We start from the raw sequence: 27,192 nt of genomic DNA, 5'->3' as shown, positions 1-27,192 counted from the left end.
TCTAAATGAACTAGAAACCAAAGTTAAGTGATTTAAACAGTGAAGGTCAGAAGTTTGATGTTTGTTTTACAGCAAATGAATGGAAGAAGCTGTTAGAGCATTTTCATGGAAAACTGAAAGGCTTTAAAGCAAAACCCCTTTAAGAGATTTGAATGTTTTTAAGGTGTGGACCAGCAGCAGAAACCAATTTTAAGAACCACTCCCCACTTTGTCCATGACATGATCGATGTCAAGTTTGCCATTTGTATTTTGAAACCAAGGCGATAGTCTGGAGAAAATGGAGAGGCACAGGATGTCGCTTGAGATTTCCACCGTCTGTGAGGATCTCTTGAAATCAAGTCTGCAGATATCTACCAGAAAGTTTTACAGTATGTTCTCTCCCATTTAATCCCAATTTTTTTTCCAGACATGAAAATATTTAAATCAGATGCCATTGATAGCCCTTTGAGCTAATCAAGGAGAAATCATTTTGAAAATTGTGGAAAAATAAATGGAAAAAGTGTGGGATAATAAAGTGTTCTTACAAAGATGAGCTAAAACTAGTTTTTCCAAATAGAAAAGCTTATAAAAGGTGAACATTGTTTCTTTATTTGAATATATCTTCTCTGTAAAGTACAAATTTGACAATATTTCCCCTGAGACCCTGTCTAAGCCACTACTACCAAGATCAGTAAGGCTTCCATCTTTCTCATGACTCCATCATTGTTGTATACTTTGTCTGGCCGTCACTAAGTCCAACAGACCAAGAACCACACTCAAAATGAATCTCAAAAAACAAAGAAATTTGGAATTGGAAGAATAAGGTATGTATTTAAATAAGAGTGCCTAGGTCAAATGTATTGTCCCGTCAACATGTTTACACATCCTGCTCACACACCAAACCAATTTCTGTAAATGCAAAGCTGCACACCGTAAGCAGAAACTTTAAAGAAGATGTTCACCAAAAATCTCTGTCGTGTGTTTCTTTAAACATACACTGCCAGCAGCCTCTTCTTTGGGAGGTTTGTGGCAGTCTTCCTCTCTCCAAGGTGCAACCAAGATACAGCCTCTGGTCATGTGATCATTTACCCTGAACATGTGATACTGCATAAGTATCATCCAAACACTCTAAACTTGACATATTTGATGAACGTTAACTGAAAATTTCATCAGTAATCTTTTTGAGGTCCTTGAAAGTGAATTTCTTGGTCTCTATTGTGGAAATGGGACGGTGTGTTTGTTTGGCCCGCCGGTGTTTCGCCCTGAGCGATCAGAGGGGCGGTGCTCCTCCTCCTCGTCCTCCTCCTCCTCCTCCTCCTCCTCCTCCTCCTCCCACAGCGCTCAGAGCGGCTGTCAGGGATGCAGATCAGCTGTGTGAGCTCTCTGGGACTGACAGCATATTTAACCATGAGGAGACCGGCGGGCGTCGAGCAGAAATGCGCGCTGTGCTGACGGTGCGCTCGTCCCGCCATGAGCCGCCGCCCTCCGGGCGGAACATGAGGGTCTGGGTCCTGGCTGTGACAGCGCTGCTGGCCGCCAGCACCGCCCGGGGATCCCCGCCGCTCCTGGATCCAGAGGTACTGAACTGAACTCTCACTCACCCGATGACCCGCGTACTGTGGCGATTTGTATGCTGAAAGCAAGAAAAAAAAAATCTCTTAACTTCTTTAAGGGGAAAACTTGTACATTTGAAATCTGCTAAAAATTCATCTCAATGAATTATGAATAATAGAGTCTAATGTGATTTTCGTCCTGGAGTAACAGAAGGTTGGCCATATTTATTTTGACACTTAATGTGAAAATGTAAAAAAAACCCCAAGTAAATAAATAAAGTCTTTCAAACGTTGCACAGACTCAAAATGGCAGAACAATCTAACCTTTATTGGACACATTTTTGTGACTGGTTGAAGAAATTCAATGGTTTTAACAAAATTTCAGGTGGCACAATTATGGCCTGGTACTTTCTCCTTTGTCTCTTCAGACAGTAGGACAATTTCATTCAACTCAACCAGTTTTCCTTAAGATTTAGGTCTGGGAATTGTGGAAAACTGTTGACTTTGTGTGATGAACCTTTTCTGTTTATTTTACAATTTGGTTTGAATTCTTTTTTCTGTGCAAAGACTCGGCTAATCTATAATTAGCTTACTGGCAGAATGCATCTGATTTGTTTTCTGTTTTTATTGTTGAAAATTGTTTGATTCTATCTAGGTTTCTACAAGTTCTGGAAGACAAACAGGCCCACAGCATCACAGATCCTTCACTATGCCTAACTGAGAGCATGATGTATTTTCCTACATACTTATTTGTCGCTTTAAATAAGAAAAAAAACATAGGTTTTATATCTACAGCCATTAAATGTCTGGTAAAGTATCAACTCGGAGGGTTTTGTGAATGCTACAGCTGTAGCGTTGAGAGCAACATCAGGACGTGGCATGAAGTTAAAATTCAGACTCCCTTAGAAACAAATGTACCAAAGAGCATTGTTGCATGCAACGACTTTTGTTCATGTGAACTAGATTTCTTGCAAATTAGCAAAAGGTGAATCGTCACACCCCCTTGAACGTTTTCATTTTATGAACCATGGCGATCACAAACATGTTCTCTTGAAATGTTTGATAGACTAGCACAAAATCGCAAACAGTTATCAGCGGGAGAAAATGATGCCTGGCTTTCAAGAAAAAAAATAATAAAATAAAAAATCTGAACAAAAAATCTGAATAAAAAATCTGAACTGCTTTTTAATTGATCTCTCTCTACTTTTGAATCCATAAATAAAGTCCGGCTCAACAGCTGCCTTTTTCAGCAAGAAAACCTGTGAAAGTCTGCAAAAGACTCGAGATTGAGATGCAGGTTCACCTTCCATCAGGACAAAAAACACAGTCAGAGCTACAACAGAAAAACCTAGACTGAAGCACACAATTTCAGATATAGCTTTTCATCTAAGTCAATCTTTTGTCTCTGAACTGATGGTAAGTATATTAGCAGAAGTAAAGTGAGAGCTACAGTCACTTTCGCAGTCACTGTAGCCACGATAGCAGGTTGATTAATTTGTCTCACTGCTTATAGACACAAGCAGACCTTCCCTCACTCTCATCTCTGAGCAAAACCTGCTGGCATTTTTGTGTCTCATGTGGAACAAAGAAGCTTTCACACTCCTGGTTTCCGTGACAGTTATGTGTCATGTTCCCTGATTCTCATTTCCTCCTCCAGCTCCTGTTCATCTGTAATCACTGTTGTGGCTGCAGTTGTCTGAACATGAAATCTCCTGCATGCACCCATAGTTATCAAATTATGGTCAATCATAAACCGACATGCAACATCTGTTGTCTTGTTCCCCCGTGGCGTCATTTGAAACATGTTTCCTTTGTGTCAAACTCTGGAGCTCCTCTTGAGTTCCCTGTTTGGAGGAAATACTTTCCAAATAATACCTCTGGATTTTAGGGACACCTCAGGGGTTTTTAGGTGTACGGGTGGTCCCTCTTATGAAGATATCAAATAATATTCTGTAGATCAAAAAAAAAAGTGTGTGCTTTTTAGAGCTGAAAAACGTATTGCAGTATGAACGTTTGATATCAGTCGATATCGATAATTATTATGAATTAGTTTTAAATATCTGGAACACAGCCGAACTGGTGTCATGGCCTTCCCTGTTTCATCCAGTTTTCATTCGATGTCGTTGTTTTTAAGCAATTATGACAAATGGTGTTTTACTTTAAGTAAAAACTAAAAACACCATAAGTATTTACAGTGGCAAACAGAATAATTGTTTCTGCCGTTGCAGGATTTTCTGGAGAAGTTTGGGTATCTCCATCATGAGCATCAGATTCACAATGCAGTTGAAGTGCAATCAGCCGTCAGGTGAGTGATGTTAAAGTTGGGTCTCTAATGAGTGTAGGAGTCACTGAGTAGACCTGGGAGTTTGTCGCTTTGGAGCCGCTGCTCGTGTTCGGTGATCCTCGTCAGTGTCAGGGTCAGCCTGGAGTGGGACCGGCCTCAGGGCTGTACGACACCACCGCGCCGCAAAACGCTCCCCCAGATCTGCACTGGAATCACGTCCCGAACCTTCTCTGAACCATTCAGAACCAATATCACAAACCTCTCTGTGCTGCTAACCGAGAGCAGAGTAGAAAACCTTGCTCACCATGACAGCTTAGGTAGATTTCCTTTGGGATTTGCACACTGATGGCCTAATGATTGCATTTCCAACACGTGGTTTCCTCTCTCTGCAGAGAGTACCAGTGGCTCTCCCGTCTCCCCGTCACAGGGCAACTTGATAGCGCCACCCTGAGGCAGATGGCAGAGCCCCGCTGTGGGGTGTCAGACGAGGGCAGCCAGCAGGTCTGGGCCCAGAGGGTGAACGTCATCTTTACTGGAAAAAGACAACTGCAGCACCGCAGGAGGCGCTCTGCAGACCAAGGTAATTGGTGAAATCTTCAGACCTTCAAGATGTGATGCTGGTGAAGAATTATTGCCGTGTTTATGTACAATATCTGAAAAGATAAAGAGCTGTTCTCTGGAGGTGTTGTGTGTATGTGTGTGTGTGTGTGTGTCCTTTTTTGGTCTTAAACAGATCAACAATTAACTGGGAGGTCCCACCTTCATAAAGCACTAAACAGACCTAAGGGATGTAAATGAATCCGCTGGAATGTCTGATACCGACTGCAAAGCTTCTGCCGTTTAGCAGCAATCATGCCACTTCAGATGATTCGTTCTTTGTCAAATATTTTCAACAAAATATGCTTCCGAAGAAGACAAAAATCTGTAATTTTGGAAAATTTTATATGGAGATGTTTTTTTTGTGTGTAATAGATTGTATTGTAGGAAACATACCCTCATTTTTCTTTGTTTTTTTTTTCTTTCAGGGATTCATTTAGTGGTAATACTTATCTTAATCTGTCAAACATTTTTTTAAACTATATGCTCAATTGAGGTCTCAAAACAAGATAAGACCAGGACAAGAAAGGACCTGAAAAATTGTTTCATGCTGTTGAAAGTGCTGCAACATCTCATGATGTTTCGCATTGAAGATTGTGCATCGAGTTCACCAACTTAAAATTAATAATCCTTCAAAATGTTTTCTAGAATTTCAGTGTTTCATCAGTCGTTACACATGAATCATTTTCACCGTTTTAAGACAACAGTTTCTGATTCTGTCACAACCATCGAAACTTATTCTTAACTTCAAATCCGTAACATGAAACTCTATAGAAAAAAATGATGAAACACTGCTTTTATTTACATTTGATCTGCTGTCTCACCTTGTTTTGGAAACAGAGTTGTTCAGCCATTTTCTCTATCCTGAGAAAGTCTACAGATTGCTTCCCTCAAGGAGCAATTAACCCTGTTTGATCAGTGTTTCTGTGATTTTTGAGAAATGTGAGGTTTTTCAGACAGCAGCAGTAAATCTTTAGCCCCAGGGAGAAATACCTCCAGTAATATTTTTGCTTAATTTTCCTTAGCAAGTTGTGCATTGACAACTCGCATGTTTTTACCTTCAGAGTGGTGAAATTCTGTTTGGGTGTGGCCTCACTTTTCCTACCAGTAATGGGGAAGTTAATTTGAGACGGTTGGTTTCCGGCAAAAAACCAGACTTTCAGTATTTTATTTGCTTTAAGGAGGGTCAAAGGGGACACTTTAGGGAAGTTATTCCAAAAGCTTAATGTTAGTCTGATTTATACATTTAAATAATGTTCATTTTGTTGCATCTACAGATGAAAAAAAAAAGAATGATAATGTTAACAGACAAAATGGGGACCAACATGGTTCAGGTCTATAATAAACTGAAAACAACCGAAACACCGGGTCGCTCTCAACATTTTCTTCATCATCAATGTCAGGTTCACGTACATAAAGGTTCACTTCCTCTGAAATTGACACTTTCATGGAGGTTCTTAGCCGTCCACACTGATGAGAAAAAATGTCTTCTGAAGGAAGATTTTATAGGCAGACGAGATGAAAATGCAGCTATTTGTCTAAAATACAAAAAAATGTGTGTTTGGATGAGTCAAGTCGAGATTTTCCATCCAGGACAAGAAAGGACCTGAAAAAATAGGTCCTTTCAAAACCTGCATGGTAGTGGCAGTATCATGCCGCAGCGCTAGGAGTGGGAGTGCTGCATTGCTTGAACAAATGGCAGAATAAAGATGGAGGACTACCTATAACTAGCTTAACTTCACCTTGAGTGAACTGCAACTGAAAACCGATTCCAAACACACGTTAAGGTGGCTTTGAGGTGGATAATGAAAGATTAACATTTTGCTTCCAAGTCGGCACCAAACTCAGCTCAAATGTTGGGCTGCGATTAAAAGGCTGTCAAGAAACCACCTAATTTAAATAATCTCCACCAATAATGACAAGAGGACTTGTTAAACGATCCCAGAAGCTTGTTGTTGTGCACATCGTGTGTTTTGGGTAAATTGCACCTTTCAACAGGGCATTTATCCACTAATTACTGGGAGTGAATATGAATGCCTGCGACATAACTGCATACAGTAATCCAGGCCCTGTTTGGAATACACAGAATCCACAACAAATATAAACTTCTGCACACATTTCATTTTGTTTTTTTAGGAATGACTGAAGGTTTTTTTGTTTTATAGTGGTTCCACACTGCAAAGAGCATTTCAATTGTTTCTTTAAAAGCCCCAGGTCAGTTGTACATTACTGAGCATGACGAGTGGACGTCACGCTCAGCTCCTCACTGATATTGTAAACTTTGCTCTCTAACTGCCTTCTCTCGCTGTGACAAATGACAGATTATCACAATTTCCTGCTGCTGTGTTTATCAATGTCTAAAGAGTGTAGCCGAGCTCTGCCAACCTTTTTTTTTTTTAGTAATTGAGCTCTGGCTCGCCCCCTCTCTCAGTTTGGGGTGATTTAGAAAAAATCTCTATGCGGTAGTAAAGGCTGTAATTTATTTCCAGCTGATGGAAACGCGATAGCCAAACACAAACTCAAGAAATAACTGTTGCAGTTTTCTTCTCAGGCTCCCCTTTTCCCCCTCCCCACATTATCTTGCTCAATCTATAGCTGGAGAAGGTCGGTCTGTGAATTCAAATTTTCAGCATCCCAGAAGCCAACAGACTCCCACTCTGGCTGCTCACGCCTCCATCCCGATGAGGTGCAAAGCCTCTGCATACCTCCACGTCTCTGACAGCGTTTGTTAATGTTTGGGGAATGCAGTCGCTGCTGTGGCAGCCGATGTTTGCTGCTGCTTCTTCATGTCCGTACCTGAAGTGTTCCCTCTGGTAAACACGTCCATAACTCAGAGATTGGTTTGTGCTGTTTGCTGAACTGGTCCCCCATTAGAGGCCCCAAATCATACAAGTGGAATGGGCTCATGCATCACAATTTCACTGCTTTGGATGCCATCGAAGTGTCTCCATTTTAGCCTGACACACAATGCATAGCACATTCTTTCATAACTTCAGGTTACACCTCTCGGAGACGTTTTTATTAACTGATCTTGACTTACACTAAAAGTCAAGATCATCATCATGCAGGCTCACAATCGAAATGTCTTAGTGTATTTAAAAAAACCAGGCCAGTGTTGCCACAGAGTGACATGGTCACAATCACAGGCCTGAATTATGGGATTCAATACATAATACAACATGTATCATTAGAGAACTGATAGCAGAGTCTACAGTTCAAATGTGAGAGCACAGGGTGAAAATTCCTACGTTTGGTTTGTCCAGTGAGGATAAGGAAGTCTGTGGCATCATGTCCACTTATGACTAAATTATTACAAAAATCAATTCTGACAGCCTTCAGGAACTACTTTCTTACTTTCTTACAGAGCAGAACTACTTTCTGCTCTGGTTGTTATGACATTTTCACTCTGATGTATATTTAAGTTCTGTTTGTCTCAGTAACTTTAATTTGATGGTTAAAAAAAAAAGTGAATGGAAACAGCTAAAAGTCTCACTTTTTTCAAGCAATCAGTCCGTGTTCAAACATTGGAGTTTTACCTTCGAGCTTCAAAAGTATTATTTTGAGGATACCATTTTTCACATCTTGCGACCGACAGATAAGTCTGCAACATGTAGTTTGGGCCCAAAAGTTACTTTTAGCTAACGCAACAATTGTATCGGTTGGAATTAAAATACTCATTTGGACTGACAGCTGCATTAACTCTAAGATAAGGTGGATCCTCTGCTGTGTTGTGATCTTGTCAAGAAGGAACATTGCTGCTGGCTCCGAGCTTCCAGGAAATTAAAGAGCAAACCTCAGCCTGAAGAATGTTGAATATTTACAGAACTCACATTCCACCTGGCTCATGAGCGATGAAAACACAGTAGGTGTGTGTATGTTATTCACAGGTGTGTCCTTAACGATGTGGACTGAACGATATGTCGTCCTGTGCAAAAGTCCTGAGTCATCCATTATGTCTTTGTATTTCACTATCGAATATGTATCGTGTTTTGCGTTGATTATATCAGAGGTAATGAATGCATATTGTGGTAATTCTGTTTTCTCGTTTAGTAAGATGATCCCTCCAGCACTTGTGAGCTCCTCCTGCAGCAGGACTCCATCTAACTGGATGAATCTATTACTGACAAGACACTTAGGATATCAAGGAAAGCAAATGTTTTTGGCACAACAGTCAAATGTACACAAAAAGGGACAGAAATCTGGTAATATGAAAACTCCAGCTACACTTTAGAAACAACCTTTTGTAATATTTTTTTGCCTAAATACGCGTTGGATTCTCTAACTAAAGTGTTGCTTGAGTTCTCGCATTTCATCAACTCTCGGTGCCCAGACAACACACCCTCCTGATGTGACCTTGGAGTCAGAGAAATCTTGTTTCTTAACGCTGCTTGCAAGCCAAACTCCCTCTGCTCCATCACAATAACAACAATGACTTCGGCTATCGGACGATCTCGCTCCATTCTGCACCTCAGCCATAGGGGGCACCGTGGTAATTGCTTCCATAAGGGAAGTCTTGGAATGTTTTGTGTGTCGGACTTCCTGGCTCGTCCAAAGTTCTCAGGGGACTAGTTGGGCAGTGGAGGTCCGGGATGGTGAGGAGTCCAAGCTCAGGATGCAGACCGACGCATGCTGGTTGGCTGCAGGCTGAATGCAAGTCGCTCTATTGAGAGCTTAGAAAAGAGACTGAAAATGTGCAGTTTTTCTCTTTAATCTTCTTTTACTGGAGAACATGTGGGCCACAATAGCACCTCTAAAGAAACAATTCCCTTCTTTTAACGTCCAGCATCACTTTTACAAACCCTTCTTGGGTACTTCCAGTTCTCCTATTGAATAGTTTTAAGACTCAAAATATCTGCAATCCAACACACATTGCAGTCATGTTGCTGCTAAGACACAGCCTTTGTTTGTGTGTTTACTCATAAGGAAACACAAACTGATGTCACTGCCAAACCCATGCCTTAATGACTTCAGATATCCAGATATTTTCCAGTCTCCAGGGTGTTCTTTGGGCCTCTCTGTAATTTGCAGAGTGCAGTACTCATTTAACTCTTGCGGGTCACTAACATCCCCTTTCTGCTGTACATTGTTTCAAAAAATGTGCAAAGGAAATGAAATGTGGCTCAACAAAGCTTTCTGCTTTGGCTTAGGAGGCTGTTTGCATAAGCAATAGTTTCCCACCTGCATTTAAATATATTTTGACAAGTATAAACATGCATGATTCAGGATGCCAATTAATAGACAAACTACCACTCCAGAAAGTATGTGTGAACCCTTGATGCCTGTTCCGATCTGAAGAGCAAATTTGCAGCAGATTTAGTTGAAACTACCTGTTCAGTTTCAGAAAGTGTTCACGTTGCTGCAGGGTTTACATGCTATTGCATTCAGGTGATGTCTCTCTCACTGACTTTCCGCTGAAAGTTTTGTTACAACAAAACCTCCAATAGGATAATCTTGGGACTTTAGGGTAAAATTCATGATGCAAGTATTAAAGGGTTAAGAGGAAGCGCAAAATCAATATAGACTCACCGTACTGTCAGGCCTTCTTTGACCTTCAGAGCAGCCTTAGGTCTTGGAGGCATAAAGTGTCAGAAACATTGTTTACAGATTTGATCGTGTTTTGGGTGTAGCTTGATCTCATTCTTAGTTTCTCATTGTGATGCTTGGCTCAAACCTTAGCAAGTTGGCGCCTCCACATCCAGATGCCACAACGCAGCAACGAGTTGCTGCCTCGTGTTAAATGTTCTCCCATTTCTGTTAACAAGCATTTCTGTTAACAGGTTACGTATGTGGAGATGCTTCCCTCTTTCCTCTGAATAAACCAGCAGCTCGATCTCCTGAAACACTCGTATGACCTAATGAGTGTTTGCTCTTTTGTCGGCTTTGACTCCACGTGGCTGTACTGTGTAATTGTGTGGACACAACAGATTTGACGACAAGCAAATTAAAGATAGGTTTCATTTCACCCCGTATTTTTCAGTCACTGAACAAATGTGAGAAGCCGGCGACACGTGTAATTAAGTCCAAGCGCAGAAACCACTGACTCGTGCTGAGGTCAAACGTTTAGTGGAGCCAGGACTTTGATCGTTTACTCAGCTGGAAGCTGACATGGGTAACATCCTGTGATTTTCACACAGCCTGTTCATCTTCTTCAAATAGGAGCCTGACAAATGAATGTTTAATTGAAGACATGAACAACAGCAGGCGGCTTCCTCCAGGAAACCTCCAGGAAACATTTCCTGGAAATTCACACTGGATTGTTATATGATAGAGAAACTTGGGGGGGTTGGGGGGGAAGGTCCTTTGAGGCAAGCATTTTTATGATCCTTGAATATGTTTGTAAGATTATTTAAATATGTAAAAACCTGTGAATAACTTTGTATGAATAAGAAAACATGCATAAAGAGTCGTTTTCCAAATCCTGTTCATTGTGTTGTAGAAAGTGTGACAAAATCCAAATCAATAAAGGAATTCAATCAGTTTGCATAAAAGGAGGTAAACTAAAATAAATGTAGTAATATTTTCCCTGGGAAATTATCTGTATTTGTTGAAGTCAATGATTATTTGATTATGTAATATTTGTTTTGGATTCTGGTGATTTTCTGTATTATAACATGTTTGTTTCACTCAGTTGATCACTTAGTCTTCTATGTGGTTAGATGCAGATTTATTACTTTTTACCATTTGATATATTCCAGACAGTCCTTTCCATTAAAAAAGACTAAATATACCATAATTCTGCATAAAACCAGAGGAAAGTGACATTTCCTTTGGTGTCAAAACAGTCCTGGGGGAAAATAAGTTAAATGCCTAAACTGCATTTAAGAAAAGAAGAAGCAGCCAAGCGCTGTCAGTTAAATAAAGGCATCTGATTAGATGATCATCAGCAAATCGGACTGTCTGTGAACATTTTGGCTCTCTGTTGTTCTGAAGCATACATGTGTCAAGAGGGAAATGCATCAGGATTGAGAAGCAATTCCACATAAATCTGGGAAGAGTTGTAAGCCTATTTCCAAACTACTGAAGCCCACTCATCATCCAGTCACAATGATATTACAGTAATTTCCCCCCAGGAGAGAAAATATTTTGGCAAAGTAAACTGGAAAGGCAGCTGGTGGAATGAATGTTTAATTCATTCCTGCAGAGTCCAAGCGCTACCTGCAGAGTCCAAGCGCTACGCCTTAGATTCTGCAGGTCTCACTTAGCATTTAAACTCCTTTCAGACTATTCATCTCCATGACCACGGTGACGCATGCTGGTTGATGCATTCTCAGAAATAATCATATCAGTAACATTTTGCCAAATTATGCCTAACATTGACATCTGCTTGTTGTTTGTTCTGCAGCTGAGAAGTGGTACAAACGACAGCTGACCTACCAGATTGTGAACTGGCCGCGCCACCTGTCTCTGGGCTCCGTCCGGCTGGCAGTGCGAACTGCTTTCCAGCTGTGGAGTAATGTGTCTGACCTGCTGTTCCGGGAGGCCCCCCACGGCCCCGCAGACATTCGGCTGGCTTTTTATGAGGGGGACCACAACGACGGGGCCAGCAATGCCTTTGATGGACCAGGTCGGAGTCACAGCCTGGACAACACAAATATGGCACTTTGATTTCAAAGTTATTATGATTATTATTATTATTGTTGTTATGATGAACAGTTTGTTCAGTAAACATAATGACCTTATTCTAAAATAACATTAAAGAACCAAATTCATTTGTTTACATACGTATATATAATATTGTAATGTGTGATTTGAGCTCATTCCTACAATGTGGCACACAGAAGTAACTCTTGTTAAAGATTTATTTATTACATGTGACTACAGGCCGGGAACAAAATAGACCTAATTAGTCCAGCTCAGTGATACTTGACCCTCAAATACCGAGCACAGGCACAATCCTTTAGCACGCTCTTTCTCTTTTAATCCTGCATAAAGAGCTCCATGCACAGCACAACTTCAGTCTATTTCCTTTATGATCAGTTTTAGATTCAGTTTATTGATTCACAACAACAAAAAATAGAAAAATAGAATATGCTTCATTGACTCACGTTGGGGAAATTTGCATAAAAACAGCAGCAATGTGACATGTGGGTTCACACAAAGATAAGACTATTAAAAATATATAAAGCCAGACAACAAGCACGATTAAGAATAACGTGCAAAACCTTGAAGAGGAGATCATGACTTAAACGTTCAGTTATCAAAAATAGTGTACTCTGACACAAGGACTGTGCAACTGAGTAGAATCATTTTTTTAAAGCTGTAAAGAATCGGCATGTGTGCTTATGCGTTACAGGAGCCAGACTGTTTACGTTACATGAAAGGTGGACAATATCCATGATGTAAACACTTATTGAGTTCGGTGGGAGCAGCGATGGTTACAGAGTCTAACAGCTGCTGGGAGGATTACAGTTAATGTCAGCAGCACTATCTGCAGACAATGCATGACTGGAGAGTAGTAGGAATAAGTGCCAGAGTAAGGACACTATGTCATTATGCCCAGGATAACCCAAGGAAGCTGATTATAAACTTTGTCAAAAATGGAAAGTCTAGTTTTGAAGGCAGACAGGATGTTGAGCAGCTTCTCTCACAGCTACAGCTACATTTATTAGAACAGCAAACGCATAAGAAGCTACAAATTAAAAATAAATAAAAACCTCAAGCCTATTGTACCCTTAATGTTAAACTAATTGAGCAATAACAGTTTGCAGCAGCAGTCAGAAACAAACCGGCCTGTGCAGGTGCAGTCGTCGGCTGTAATGCGGTAAATATGCAACCGTCTCATGTCTGACATTCAGGTGGGACGTTGGCTCACGCCTTCCTGCCTCGCAGAGGAGAAGCCCACTTCGACATGGCGGAGAGATGGACGCTGAACGGACACAAGGGCCACAACTTGTTCATGGTGACCGCCCATGAGATCGGACACACTCTGGGCCTGGAGCACTCCCCTGTGCGGCATGCTCTGATGTCTCCGTACTACAGGAAGCTGGGCCGCCGCCTGGTCCTGAGCTGGGACGACATCCTTGCAGTGCAGCAGCTCTACGGTGAGAACATGTTCGCTCTGTGACGCCAGGGTGGGGTGGCTGCAGATTTAATGTCCGAATGACAAATCTGTCTGGCTTCAAGGACATAACAAAGGATGGAACCCATAATGGTTATGAAAGCAGACTGTCTTTGAGGAGACCCAGGTGAAGAATAATCCTTTTGTAATGCCACTCATTAAATCAGGATTGGACCGGGCAAGAAAAGGTCAGACAGCGACTGGCTGCATACAGATGTCAGAGGTTTACATACATTTATTCTAGACATAAATGTCCTTTTTGGATTTTTTTTTTGTTATGAGGGGAATTACTGTACTCTATAAATCCTTACGATGACTGTTTGCTGTACAGTAGTGGTACAAAAGTTAGATTTTAGTGTGAGTTTTCACTACAGTTACACACACATACATATATTCCAAAATAAGTAGATAAATAATATATGACAAATGTCTCCTAGCAATAGAAAACAAGCTCTTTGTGTATCCACAGATATTGAAAGAGTCCACTTTCAGTGGAAAAATTGCTAGAATTTATTCTAAAGCTGTTTAGTTTTACATGGATCTTGAAGGGGCCCCTTTAACACCTCAACGTAAAATCTTGAAGCACTTTAAACTGCCTTATTGCTGAAAAAGTGCTATATCAATAAAACTTCTACTTGAGCTGGATGGTTGAAACTTGGACACAGCTTGGTGTTTCATCATCGATTATCCTGGTGACAATGATTCCAACTTTACACACAGCAATATTCTTGAGCATAAGTTAGACTCAAAAGTTAAACTTTGTGCACTCTTGTTGTATCGTGACTCCATAATGGGATACAGTGAGGAGTCACTCAGGTGTGAGCAGAAGCGGCATATTTACGGCACTTCACTTTGAGCTTGTTTTTGCAAACGGGTTGGAAATGAGAAATAGCTGAAAGCTGACTTCTGTTTGGCTCACAGTGATTCATTGTACACATTCAGAGCCTTTGTGTAATCAACCTCACAGCTTTAATGTAGCAACCCAGAGGCCTGATGCGAAGAGCAGAGGACTTTCTGCAGTCTGTGAGTTTTTCTGAATTCCTGGCAAACATGGGAACAGCTTCTAATCCAAACCACAACATCCCCTCTCTGTGCTGAGTTTATCTTTTGAAGCAGGATGGGCTTCGCTCTCTGACCTCTCTTACGCAGATTCAATGCTGCGAGCTTCATTGAACACACCCAGCGGCCTGTTTGTGCCTCACAGCGTTTCTCTGGGAGTTTCTGTCAGTCAGTTCTGTTGTGACAGACAGCTGCAGTAGGAGCATCTCCTCATGGCCACGCGTGCGTCTGTATAACAGTTTTTTGTTTCCAGGGAGTGTGCCGCAACTCCTGGCATGCGCAAAGGCAGGTTTCCACATGCGTCGTTCTGCATTGTTGGGTTTTCTTTTTTTCCCCACCTTCTTGGAAAATGGACTCACTGCAACATTTGGGAAAAAAAACAAGAACACGTCGTCGTGTCTTTTCACACCAAACACAGTTCCTCTGTCACCTCTGTGATCAGGCGTTGCTCTTGAATCTGTGGGATCTTTCTGTGCTTTGACCCTGAGCCTCCGGTGCACAGCAGCTACACTCTGCAGGAATGCCTTCGTGCCTGCAGGACAGTCGCAATCATTTGTATGATGCAGCTCTGAATTTGAGATTGGGCTCAGTAGAAGCTCGCAGGCAGGCGAGCTTCTACTTATCTGAGCAGTTCCCATCTGCTTGGCCTCTGGACATATTTTGTTCTCACCTATTAGATTCAGAAGCATCCCTCACCCAATCTTACTAAAAAAAAAAAAAACACAGTAAAATACAGTGATTAGTCTTTACAATTTTGCTGTCTTTTTGTTTGCCACTCAGGTGTAACTTAGCAAACTGCAGCTGGATTTTCCCCCCCCCTGCAAACTCATCTGTGCATAATTTCTACCCTGCGGCTGTAATTTCTGCAGCTGCTCCCACATAAATGTCAAGCAGCTTCTCACACAGATGCAGACAGGACTGCTGGTGCTGCAGAAAAACCTTCAGCCAGGTGTAATCGTGTTTGTGAGAGAAGCTTTCCTGCTGCTCTGACTTGCAGCTGTCCTGCAGGTCCAGGAGAAGCATGTTTATGGCAGAATGAATCAGTCAGCATTAATAAGGTCTTAACCTGGAATACGATGAATAAATTGTTGCTTTGAACATATTTTATTCAAATGGGACTATAAAAATGTTGACAGGGCTTCTCATTAAAAATAACTGATGTTCATAGTTGACAAAAGACTCATCTTTTGCCTTTAATGATAACGTTATTCAGACTCTTGTCTCATTCTGTTCGGAGCTCAGAAACAGAACAAGCTGTAGTTGTCTTCTTGTTGCGCAACGTTCTTCAAGAGTTGGGAAACTTCCTCAACAATTTGATATACATCTTAACGTCCAAAAATCTAAAACAAAGTGTAATTTTTTGCAAGAACAAACTGCTTGGAAAATGATTTCGCCAGGAAGGCTTTTGAAAACATTTAGTCTACGAGAGCGTTTTTATGTGTGAGCGCGGTCAGACTTCCAGACCTTATCTCTGTCCTGCCATCCATTGTGTTGTGTATTCATCCATTTCTCCTGCAGTCTTCCTCCAGTTCACTGCGAGGCTGATCTTATCCGACTCTCGCGCAAACATTTGTCCAGCTCTTTGCCAACAAAATCAAGCTCAAGCAGCCGTTGTTTACATGTGGCCTTGTTCTGTTCGTTTTCTTCTCAATTTGCAGGCATGCGTCTATTATAAAGTGATGAAGTCTGAAGACCGTGGATGGAAAACCTTTTAGTGTTGCACTGAATCTGGTTTGTTCAGGATTCCACTGTGTGTTTTATCTAAAGTCTTGTGTTTATTTCCTGCGCTGCTCGACGTGATCCATCGGTTTACATCGACTTCACCACATCCTGTAAGGAACAATTTAAATGTTAGCATTCTCCCAGGATTTACTGCCTGTTTGATCTCCCATAACATCTGATTTATAAAACCCTTTTAATTGCGTCTAACGCAGAGGGGAAATGAGACGAACCCAAAGAGTCCTCAGAATCTTCAGCGCAGTCATTAAAGTGGCATCAGACGGATTCCTCCTGTCCTGTCTGACGCCTTGACTTTGACCGACGGGTGGCTCTGCTTCTGCTTTCAGGGAAACCGCTGGCTGATCGCCCGGTGAGGTTGCCCGGACGGGTATTACACGCCGCGCTGCAGGAGTGGGAGTTCACCGAGCTCCAGAGCCAGAACCCAGGACTGCCTCTGTACTGCCAGGGGGTCTTTGATGCCATCACTGTGGGTGAGGTCCAGATGAAATATTGCGCAGAAGGACTGGATTTTTTTGTCTGTTTTAATATAAAATGCTTCATTTCTTGCGGTGACGTGTGTGTAGATGAGAAGCAGACAGTGCTGGTGTTCCGGGGCAGCCGGTTCTGGACGGTATCGGCCGAAGGCAGAGCGAGCGACCCGCTCCTCCTCCGCCAGCGCTGGCCTGGCCTCCCTCGGGCGATAGAAGCTGCTGCCTTTTCCCCTCTGGACTCCAAGTGGTATTTTTTCAAAGGTGCTGCTTCGCTGAGCTCATTGGACCCCATACTTCACCTAACCTGCCGACTGCCAACACATATGTGATGCAGGTCCCAAAAATAGATTGCGATGGGGTCATTTATGGAGCGAAACGCTATTTAAAGAGCTTGCTGCTCTGGAGCTTCAGCCGTGGGTTTGAATTAGTGTCTCCTCTGCGCTGAAGGCTGATGAATCGTTTGAAGTGTCCCGCAGCCAAAGACTTGTCTCGTCGGAGTCCTCTCATCTGCTGCGTGCAAATAGGTTTTCTATTAGCAACTGAAGCTCTTTCAAAGCCTAATTCAAGCTCTTATGTGGTACATTGTATTTCTAATACTGTACACCAAACAGCCTCCGTTCTGAGGAGTCATCCACAGTGCCTTGTGAAAGAATTCATACTCCATGAATCTTTTAGTATCAGTATATTTCAACTACTTCTTTTATTAATAATCTCTCAGCGCGTCGCGTTTAGGTGGACGGCTCTGTTTTCAGATGGTAAATTGAACATTGCATAGAGCCATTCAAAGTTTGGTCTATTGCTTACTAATCTTAACCTGGTTTTACATTTTCTCCCTGACCTTTCTGCAGTGAGCATTGCATAGTGAGTAGACCTGCTGGCTAATTAGTTGACTTAGTTAGTTGTTGTATCAGATTTTATTGAAGTGTACCAGAGAACATGGGACTAATAAAAAATGCACATCACTCTTTTAAGATTTTCTTTTGAACTCGGTGTGTTTTTGTCCTGCAGGGAAGCGGATGTGGCGTTACACGGGGACTGTGCTGGACCCGGGTTTCCCCATGCAGAACAAGGCGCTGGGTCTGCCTCGCCGCCTGGACTGCGCTTTTTACTACACCCCTCTGGGTCACATGGTGCTCTTCAAGGGCTCCCGCTACTTCGTGCTCAACCTTAAAACTCTTCGCCCGGAGCCCTATTATCCCCGCCGGCTGACAGACTGGACCGGCCTGCCGCGGGGCACCAACGGGGCGCTGACCCGTCCCGACGGCCGACTTTACCTGTTCAAAAACCAACGGTTCTGGAGGTTCGACCCTGTGAAGGTGCGGGTCACCAGAGAGGGCCAGTGGGCCAAGGATTTAAGCTGGACTGGCTGCAGTAATATACCTCGGAGTAATAGTATTCTCTGACCACCAGGGGGAGCTGCAAAATTAAAAGTGCAATGTATTCACATTGAGGAAAGGTCCTGCACTTTTTTAGAACAAAAGCTCTTAAATTGCAACTGGATCCTGACAGTGACGACGCTCCATTAGCATACACAGTATTTATACTACTGAATACGAGGTATTTGCAAATTTTGTAATTGTTGTCGAATTAATGCAGATTTGATTTGACCTGCCAATTTCAAATTGGTAGTGCAACAGTCTATTTGGTTTATATTTTTTAAGAGAAATGATATATTTTAGTCATAGCCTGTTCAGTCACCTTTACTTGTGGCAGGTTATGTGTGTGAACTTTGACCTGTGACTGTTCTCTATGTTCCCAACAGAAAGCCCAAAGCTTCCAACATTGTGGGAACAAATAGTAGCCAAATAAGAGTAGACACTTGGTGGATTTTATTCTTTCCATGTGATAGGCCTGTGTGCAATAAGAGAGGGCGCAGTGAAGTGGTTTTATATATATATGCTTTATATATATAAGCAGGCATGAACATCATAAAGCTTCATGTTATTATTATATGCAACAACATGAGTTAAGATACATTAAAAAGATGAAATGTTTTGTTTTATTGGGACATTCTGCTTTAAATAATCAGTTGGTAAATTAGCCAAACCTGACAACCTGATCACAAAGCCACCGATCATCTCTGACATGCTGCTGTATCACAGGGCAGTAAGCTGGCACTTTCAAATAAACGGCTTTGATAAACCAGGCTGGAGCATCAACACCGGACTAACATTGTGTTAAAAGACGCATGCTCTTTCAGCAGAAGAACGCTCAGATATGGAAATATACCTGATGACATTCTCCAGATGAACTATTAAAACTCTGTGAGCTTAAAACAAAACCAGATGCGTTTGTAACGATGTGTATTATTTTGAAATATCTAGAGACTTCACAGATTTTTTTTCACTTCATGAAAAAAAGCCTTCATTTTGAGACTTTGAAACATTTGTAAATGTAAGTTATAATTTCTTTTTAAATAAAGGTTCTATTGTTAAATGTGTAGCTTTACAATAAGAACTTTTCAGCGTTTCCTGAAAGGAGTGTCTCGACTTGCTTTTTCAGCAAAAAAATAAAACGGTTGGTAAAAATAACAGACATCTGAGAAATCCATATAGATACCTCTCATGTTTCATATTCCACTTGAACTGTGGGATTTCTGTGGCTCTTTTTTTCTGTGACAAACCAAACAAAACAACAAAAAAAAAAAGAAGCATTTGCAGAGTTAAGACTAGAGGTGCACTAATCAGGGCTTTGTGGCCAGTACTTCACACTGAAGAAGCAAGGAAGCTTTCCCCTGTTGATTTAGATTTCTCTTTAAAAACAAATATTTCTTTCTAGATTTCCTGCATCCTTACTTATTCATATTAGGAATACAAAGGCGACAGTGATCAAAGTTTGTCCTGTAGCCAGTGGCTTGTCGTTCACAACTCCTGCTCTGTGTCTTAAAGCAGAAGGCTCCTCTTTGTACACGGAAAACTTGAGCTCAATACAAAAAAAGTGCTTGAATTAGCATTCAACATATAAAACATATTTCCAAAGAAAATGGTTTCCTTTTAAACAGCTTAATACACATTTTATACTTCCTGTCAAATTACTCATTACTGAGTCTTCTTTCTGTAACAACAACCACACTGAAGAGTGTTTTTAGCTCAACTTGGTAGTGGTTAGATGTTGGTGCATTTACTGACCAGACAAAAAGATGAGCTGAAAGTCCACTGACTCCAGTCACTGGCGGTCAGCTGTCAATCATAGCTGATCGTTGTCATATGGCTTGAGTCCATGTGCGTTCTTCCTTTTAGTAATGATGTCTCAGTAATTCCTAACAGAGAGGTAAAAATTAAGCACAACCGTTCCTGTATTCTAGATTAGTATCATTTTTATTCAGGTATAAACTTTCCTATGCAGCAGGAAATCTTCTGCCCGACTTGGATTTTAGACAGAAATCTGTTAACCACATACATCATTTGAAAATCCAAATGCAATACTTTGCAAAAATATGAATCCCCCTTGAATTTTGTCACATTTTTAACTACACTCAAACTTTACATTTATTTTATTGGGATTGTATGTGAGACCAACACAAAGTAAATAACCATCAAATGGAAGAAAAAGGTTACATGGGTTACTCTTTTTTTTTTTTTTTGCAAATACAAATCTGAAAAGTGAAATGCAGATATCAGGTAAAAAGTGCAGTAGTTGCCGGTAAACATAAAAAAAATAATAAAAATCACCAAAAATAAATGAGATGCAGGAAGGGTTTGGTGATATTCCAAGCTTTGAACATCTCATGGAGTTTCATCATCTGAAAATAGAAAGAATATGGCACACCTGCAAACCCATAGAGGAAGAGCGGGAAGACGAAAGTTATAAGACGTCAGAGCAAACATGTAGAAGAAGGTCTGATCACATGCAAAACACTGGAGGAAAGCTCCCACAGCAGTCTTATATTGAAAACGTGGTGGCAGCATCATGCTGTGGGACTTCTTTCATTCAGCAGTAACAGGGATGCTGATCAGAGCTGATACTTTTTTTTTATGACAAAAAGAAAAATGTAAAACAATCATAATTTGTCATCAATTTCCAAATTATCCTCTACTTTATACTGGTCTATCACTTGAAATCCAAATAAAATGCATTGGTGTTCATGGTAGCAACATTAGGAAATGAGAAAAACTTTAAGGTGAATATTATTGTAAAGTACTTTGTAAAAGCTTAACAGTCTGCACTGCTGACATAATCTCAAAGTTGCTGGGTCTCTGGAGAGTGTCCTTGTTGTAAAACATGAACCAGTAATACCAGTATAGCCACTTAAAGGGTTCAGACACCTCTGGGTGAAGCGGGTCGCCTCACTTTGCTACGTTTCGTTCTCCAGAACAGGCCCTCATTTATCAGGATGCACCACTGTGACCTGTGGACAGATTATACGACGGGGAATCAGATAAAGAACTCATCGACTGGCTCCTCATGGTTTATGTATGGAGACAACAGCTCTGTCGATGAGCTGTTCTCTGCCAACAGCTTCTGTGAAGGCCTTTGTCCCCTTGCAGTGGGCCTGATCTTCTCTGTTGCACCTTTGCAGCCACCAGAGGGCGCCTGATGGTTAATATGAGTCTGTGGCAAACATTTAGTTAATTCCTTGGCCTGCTGCTCCACAGCCACTGAAGGCCTCTCAGAGTTACGAGTCCTCAAGAGGTCAAAAGAGGAGGAGCGAGTGATGGTTGCGACGGTGGTGTCTGAGAGGGGAGAGACGGCGTCTCCAGTGTCGACGTTGGTCTCCTCTTCTTCCTCTTCCAGGAGGAGATGGGAGAGAGAGCGGGTGACGGAGGGACGCAGGGGAGAGTCGGGGTGGTTGGAGGTGGAGAGCTGAGCGGGGCTGCTGCGCTGAGATGAGTAACAGGAGCTTCCAGGAGGGGTGCTGCAGCAGCTGCCTGACCCCTGGCTTTCTGCTCCTCCACATCCTCCAAGCAGCTTGTCAAGAACAGGCTCGCCGCGCAGTCCGGTTCCTGGCAAACATACATCAGCAGGCTCATATAAAATGTTGCCAATAACAGGAATTTGTATTCAGTTCCTTTTACATTAATAGTTTGAAATCCAATACAGTCAATTAATCTTAATGCAAAAGCAGCTGTTCTGTTAAGGCCTCTGTGATTCTGTTTGTTAGTGAAACAGAATCGCAGCAGACAGGTCAGGGAGAAAGTTGTGAAGTTTGCAGCAGAGTTAGGATACAGAAAAATATCAGTTCAGAGTTGCAATGAACTGCTTAGATCAGGGGCCTCCACAGTGCAGCCTAGTGGCCATTTACAGCCCTCTGAATTATTTTTTATGGCCTGCTCAACCTCAATTCTACAATCAGGGCTGAAAGCACTCCTGTCGGGGGCCACATCTGGTCTGTGGCCCCAGACCACAGACCAAAATGAGTCCAGTCTGTAACTACCTACCTTGCCTGTGAGTTTGCATCGTCAGGGAAGCAGTGAGGCCGCATGGCAGGAAACCGTTTCCGTGACCGCCGCTCCGGAGCTGCACTCCTTGAGGTGGCAAACTGAGGCAGGTGAGAGGGAACGCACAGGTCAGAGGTCGATGTGGTTGAGCTGGAGCCTTCACCTGCAGCACAGGAGGAGAAGGATTGTAGTTTACCCCAAAACTTTAAATTTTAGCATAGTAATTAAAAGTTTTTTTTTTTTTCCTTTTCCATTTTTAAAGAGATTCATTCAGTTTCATTCAATATAATCTCTCTAGCACAGCTTTACTTCAAAGCAAAAAATCAGAATAAATAAAAACAAAACAGGAGTGTCATAGTAGACATCTAAACCAGATCCAGCTGAATAATCACAGGACTGAAAAAAGTTGTTAAATATTTATTACATTTAAAAATATAAAACAGATGCTAAGCTCCTCTGCCTTCTCTGTGTGGCTCTACTGCTATCTGCAGAAATACACAGCTTGGTCACAAACAATCAATTAGAGCCAGTAGTAGTATCCACTGCTCATAATTTATAAAACATCACACTTTTAAACACATAATTTCTTAAACTCACTTGAAAGAGGACCTTGTTACCATCCAGGTCTTCAGTCTGCCAGCGTGTATCACTGATGGGGGCACAGGGGTTGGGCAGCAGGGGGACCAGCTGTCCCACTTCTTCCACACTGAACTGCAGCACAGCAGAGCTGCATGCTTCCACTCCAACCCCTGGAGACAGCTGTTTTAAAGCCAGCTGAAGGCAGAGACCAGGCTCTATGCAGCAAGGACAAAAGGGAGCAGCAGGCACACATGTGATGACGCAAAACAAAACAGAGGAATATATTGTGGGACACCATTTAAAATCCGTGGCTGGATTTCTCACTTAAATGAAGGTTAAAAGAACTTAAATTCAACCTGCATGGAGGGTGAACCAGCAGAAACCAGCCTTCTGCTCCTCGGCTTGTCGTTGCAGAACCGTCTCGTAGAACCTCACAGCGTCCTCATAGTTGTCATCGCTGCTGTACAGCGTTATACGCAGGATTTCTCCTCCACAGTGCACGGGTCGCACCCCCCACACAGGCATGCCGGGGCCCAGACTGTAAAAGTCTCTGCTTGGCAGGAGGTAGGGCCGCAGCAACGCGTTGGAGGGGGAACTGCTGGAAGTGATGTGGATCCCTCTGGTTCGGCTGCCGCAGCTCTCAGTGTGATGGTACTGCCAGGGCGGGCGCTGGAAGAAGTCCAGCACTTTGAGGATCCGCTCCTCTCCGTAGGCTTCATGGAGGAAGAAGGTGATGGCCAGAGAAGGGTAGTCTGAAAAACAATGTAGGCAACGGTTGGATTTTTACAAATACAGTCACAAGAAAAGCAGAACCAATTAAACTAAATTACAGTTAAATAAACAGAAGATTAGAAAACGTGCCACTTCATTTTCTTTAATATCGGTTGATTGCAGTCATCAAATTCTCAATTTCCTTGATCTCTCCTTGCTATTGAACGATTACTTGAATTCTTTGCGATGAAAGATGAGGGATAGCAGAAATCCTCACCGGCCACAGGACGAAGGTGAGTGTGAGCTCTGAAGGCAGAAGCCCTCTCTGATACATGGAAGACCCGGAGGCTCGGGCACAGCCAGCGCAGCAGGCGGTCCAGCGTCTGCTGCAGAAGCAAAGAATCTCCAGGGTTGGCCAGCAAATGCAGGTTTATCGGCAAGAGTGGTTGTTGGCGGTGCTGCCTGGCCCGGCCGCTCATAAGCTCACCTAGGATGAAAAGTCGTCATGAATAAAATAAAACTAAATAAAATGGAAATGCACATTCTCAGCATACTGCAAGTTTGCATGAATTCAGCGGAACACCATATGTTTAGTATTGCTTTTGACAAGAATAAACTTCCTATGAGTTAGGAGAACAGCATAAGCTCTGAAGAAATATACTTTCACATCTCCTGTCACTTTGATAAAAAAATTCATAAATGTAAGTTATGTAAAGATAAAGACAATAACAAACTGCAAACATACATGTTTTACAGCTTTACAAGAGTAAAAAGGTCCTTTGAGAAATTATTTTATTCCTACATGAGTAAAGGAATACTTACTAGCAGACGACGACATTCTGCTGCCGTCAGATCTGAAACAAGTGAAATAATGAGAAGTCACTAGGTGGAAGAAAGAAAAAATGGATCATCATATTATTGATTAAAAACAAATGCAAAACCTGAAGGGAAAAATATTAAGATATAAATTAAATAAGGTTAATACAGAGAGATTACAGAGAGATGATGGGCCACTCTGAGTCATGGTGGGCAACAATCCTCTCATCTTGAATGTGAGCAAAATAAAATTTGCTTATAGATTTTATGAGGCACCGGGTTAGATCATAATTTATATCCTTCATAGGCAAAGAAGTAAAGCATGTACTTCTTGAGTAAACTAAGATCCATCAAGGTTTGCAGCAAGATGCTGCTGCCACCATCTGTCGGGGTTGCAGCATCAGAGCCAGGGACCTGAAAAGGCTCAACGTCTGGTTCTCTTTTGGGGACAACTCTGGAATTTCCAGAAATGATGACACAAAGAAAGATTTACCATCAAATCCAAAAGATGACGGACAACCCTGTCCTTCCTTTTTATGAGAGAGCATTAGAAACAAAGGCGCAGTGATACAGACCGCTACCACAGATCTTTCCTTCCCACAGCCATCACAATCTACAAAAACTCCCCACAACATTTAGTTTCCCTTTGCAATGAAGAAAAATATTTTTACATTTTGAGTAGCTCACTGAAGCTTAAAATAAAAAGTTTTAATAAAATCGCGTAATTAGATTTTACAACTATTACAAATAAAGTAACAAAGGTGCAACAGAAAGTCTATCGATGACCCAATGGTGTCTCACGAATCACCAAAACATCTGTAATTCTGTAGAAGTCATTCAAACCACGAAGCTCTGTCGCCATCTTGTGGTCATGTGTGTTTGGAACCCAGCCCGCTCCTGCGGTCACCATGACAACATTTTATCTGTTAGCTTGCAAGACCTGAAAAAAAGTGTAATTATAGGAAAAGACGACACACACAGAAAAAAACTGCACTCACAGCCCCAAGAAAGTCTTAAAAACCTCTAAATAGTTTGGGCTTTTACAGTTTAAGCCAGTTATGTGGCTTTCCGGGCAAATTAAGGTCCATTGTGTGCTAGAAAGCGAATTTGTTCGGCTACGCGTTTAGCCGCAAGCTAAAGCCGATACTCACTCGGCTGTGTCAGCTCCGGAGTCCACGTTTTCATCCCCGGCTCTTCGCCACATCGTCAGGTCCACTCTCCTTACATTTGGGCTCCAAGCTGAAAGTTTGAGCAGCGTTTCCAGCGAGCCCATCCAGCAGAGTAAAACATCCTGGCTGGTTTCCACAGCCTTCTAAAGTGGGGGAAACAACGGAGACCGGGATCTTACTGGGACGCTGACGTCACTAGGCAACCGCACATCGTCAGAATAAAAAGAAACGTACTCACTCCAGAAAGTACAAAAACAGGAGGAGAAACCCTCGCTGCAGCGGTTTGGAGAAAACAGCCTACAGTTTGCTCGGGGAGTCGATTCTGAGCGAAAGGGAGCACAAGGAGAGGAGCGACTTTAAATCCAAAGCCGCCTATAATAATGATAACAGAGCAGATGGCAAGAGTCCCACAATATGGGAGGACAAAGGAGACAGCAGACGGCCTGGACAGATTTAAATGTGTCGGGGACGTGTTGACGGGAGGCTCTTAACCCTGGAAATTTAAGACCTTGTTTGCTGAGAGCATTAAAACCTATGAAAGAAGAGTTAGACCCAGAAATGATAAGGCGCTTTAAATCCGCAATATCGGGAGAGTGGTCAATTTGTAATTAACCTCATGTAATAAAAAGATCAGCACCGTTTGCTGATTGGTGGGAATATATTCCAGTTATTTAGTTCTTTTGTAGGAATAAAAAAAAAAACCAAACAAACTAATACTCATCTGAAATGTTTGTGTTTCTAAATTGAAATCATCAGAACAAATCTCGTAAAATTGCATGTCGATTTATGGCGTACTGGTACCATTCTCATACCAGTAAACCACATACTGAAAGCTTTAATGCCAATGCACCTTTTCTTCACACTCCATCCACTGCAGTATTCATTACTGCTTGTGGGTCTTTCGTCGACCTCTGCTATAAACCTGCAAAGTTAAAACTATTGCAACTCTTTATGGCTTCCTTAAATCATTTTGAAAGTCACTTGCCTCTCATATCAACCAGTTCCAGTTGATCAGTTCTGTGCTGGTGGCAATATAGTAAACTCACATGAACACAAAGTAGAATTAACAATCCAAAAATCTCATTAAATTTCTTAGTTTGTGGATTTAAGTTATCGGTGTTTTGTTACACTAACTACACAAGTAAGGAGGGAAGTATTTCAAATCCTCCCTGAAATTGAATGCATTTTTTATTTTTTAGAAATCTCATGCAATCAAACCAAACAAAAATGTTTTTTTTTATCTCTACATTTATTATGATGAAAACAAGGCCCTGTACAATCCACCTTTGCAGAGTACAATTATTATTTTACAATTTGTACACATTTAGAGCATGGTGTGTGACCAGTTCCACCTGTTCAAAATGTATTTGGAAATAAAATCTTGGAAACCTGCAACACAACTAGCCTCTTATTCGACGAGATCATTTTGGGCTGATCTAGCCTAAAGTAAAAAAAAAAAAGTGCCATGAGAAGCATGATTTTTAGGCCTTTCATTTCAACGATGGAGCCACAATATAAACGTACGCTTTGAAGCACCAGCTGTTGTTCGCTCTACTCACCGGTATAGACTTGGCCACGTTACTGAAAATGGCATTGAGTATTTGTCAGCTGCGAGAGATGTGCACTCTATTGAAGATGTAAAATAAACCCCAAAACAGTCAAACTTTCAAAATAAATTAAAAACTATCACTGTTCCTGAAATATTCAAGATGTATGTGTTCTGCCGTGGTTGTAAAGCAGGTCTGCACCAGTTACCACAGTTCATCTTTTTATTATATCTAAAACTCCTCTGTGAGGAA

At 41.8% G+C, this 27,192-nt stretch overlaps 2 protein-coding genes across 4 annotated transcripts; one reads left to right on the top strand and one right to left on the bottom strand.

Moving 5' to 3' along the window:
* Positions 1–1,317: 1,317 nt before the first annotated feature.
* On the top strand, positions 1,318–18,742 carry mmp28 (matrix metallopeptidase 28). Of its 2 annotated transcripts, none has more exons than XM_055027852.1 (8): positions 1,318–1,556; positions 3,761–3,837; positions 4,209–4,396; positions 11,756–11,977; positions 13,209–13,454; positions 16,597–16,740; positions 16,834–17,001; positions 17,749–18,742. In XM_055027852.1, the coding sequence occupies exons 1-8, from the start codon at positions 1,416–1,418 to the stop codon at positions 18,141–18,143; spliced, it is 1,581 nt and encodes a 526-aa protein (XP_054883827.1). In that variant the 5' UTR covers positions 1,318–1,415; the 3' UTR covers positions 18,144–18,742. The 2 variants fall into 2 exon arrangements, with proteins under 2 accessions (XP_054883827.1, XP_054883828.1); XM_055027853.1 differs by having other exon boundaries at positions 16,834–16,987; positions 17,749–18,032.
* Positions 18,743–20,036: 1,294 nt separating this feature from the next.
* On the bottom strand, positions 20,037–25,748 carry LOC129358734 (protein FAM124B). Of its 2 annotated transcripts, none has more exons than XM_055027850.1 (8): positions 25,632–25,748; positions 25,376–25,536; positions 24,231–24,262; positions 23,686–23,895; positions 23,054–23,449; positions 22,716–22,912; positions 22,119–22,281; positions 20,037–21,683 (listed from the first exon to the last, which is right to left on the bottom strand). In XM_055027850.1, the coding sequence occupies exons 2-8, from the start codon at positions 25,495–25,497 to the stop codon at positions 21,115–21,117; spliced, it is 1,689 nt and encodes a 562-aa protein (XP_054883825.1). In that variant the 5' UTR covers positions 25,498–25,536; positions 25,632–25,748; the 3' UTR covers positions 20,037–21,114. The 2 variants fall into 2 exon arrangements, with proteins under 2 accessions (XP_054883825.1, XP_054883826.1); XM_055027851.1 differs by having other exon boundaries at positions 25,628–25,697.
* Positions 25,749–27,192: the final 1,444 nt, after the last annotated feature.

This window comes from Poeciliopsis prolifica, unplaced genomic scaffold, assembly GCF_027474105.1.
Source record: "Poeciliopsis prolifica strain line A6 unplaced genomic scaffold, Auburn_PproV2 SCAFFOLD004, whole genome shotgun sequence".
Taxonomy (NCBI): Eukaryota; Metazoa; Chordata; class Actinopteri; order Cyprinodontiformes; family Poeciliidae; genus Poeciliopsis; species Poeciliopsis prolifica.
The sequence above is the reverse complement of the archived record's forward strand: the minus strand, read 5'-3'. Positions and strand labels throughout refer to the sequence as shown.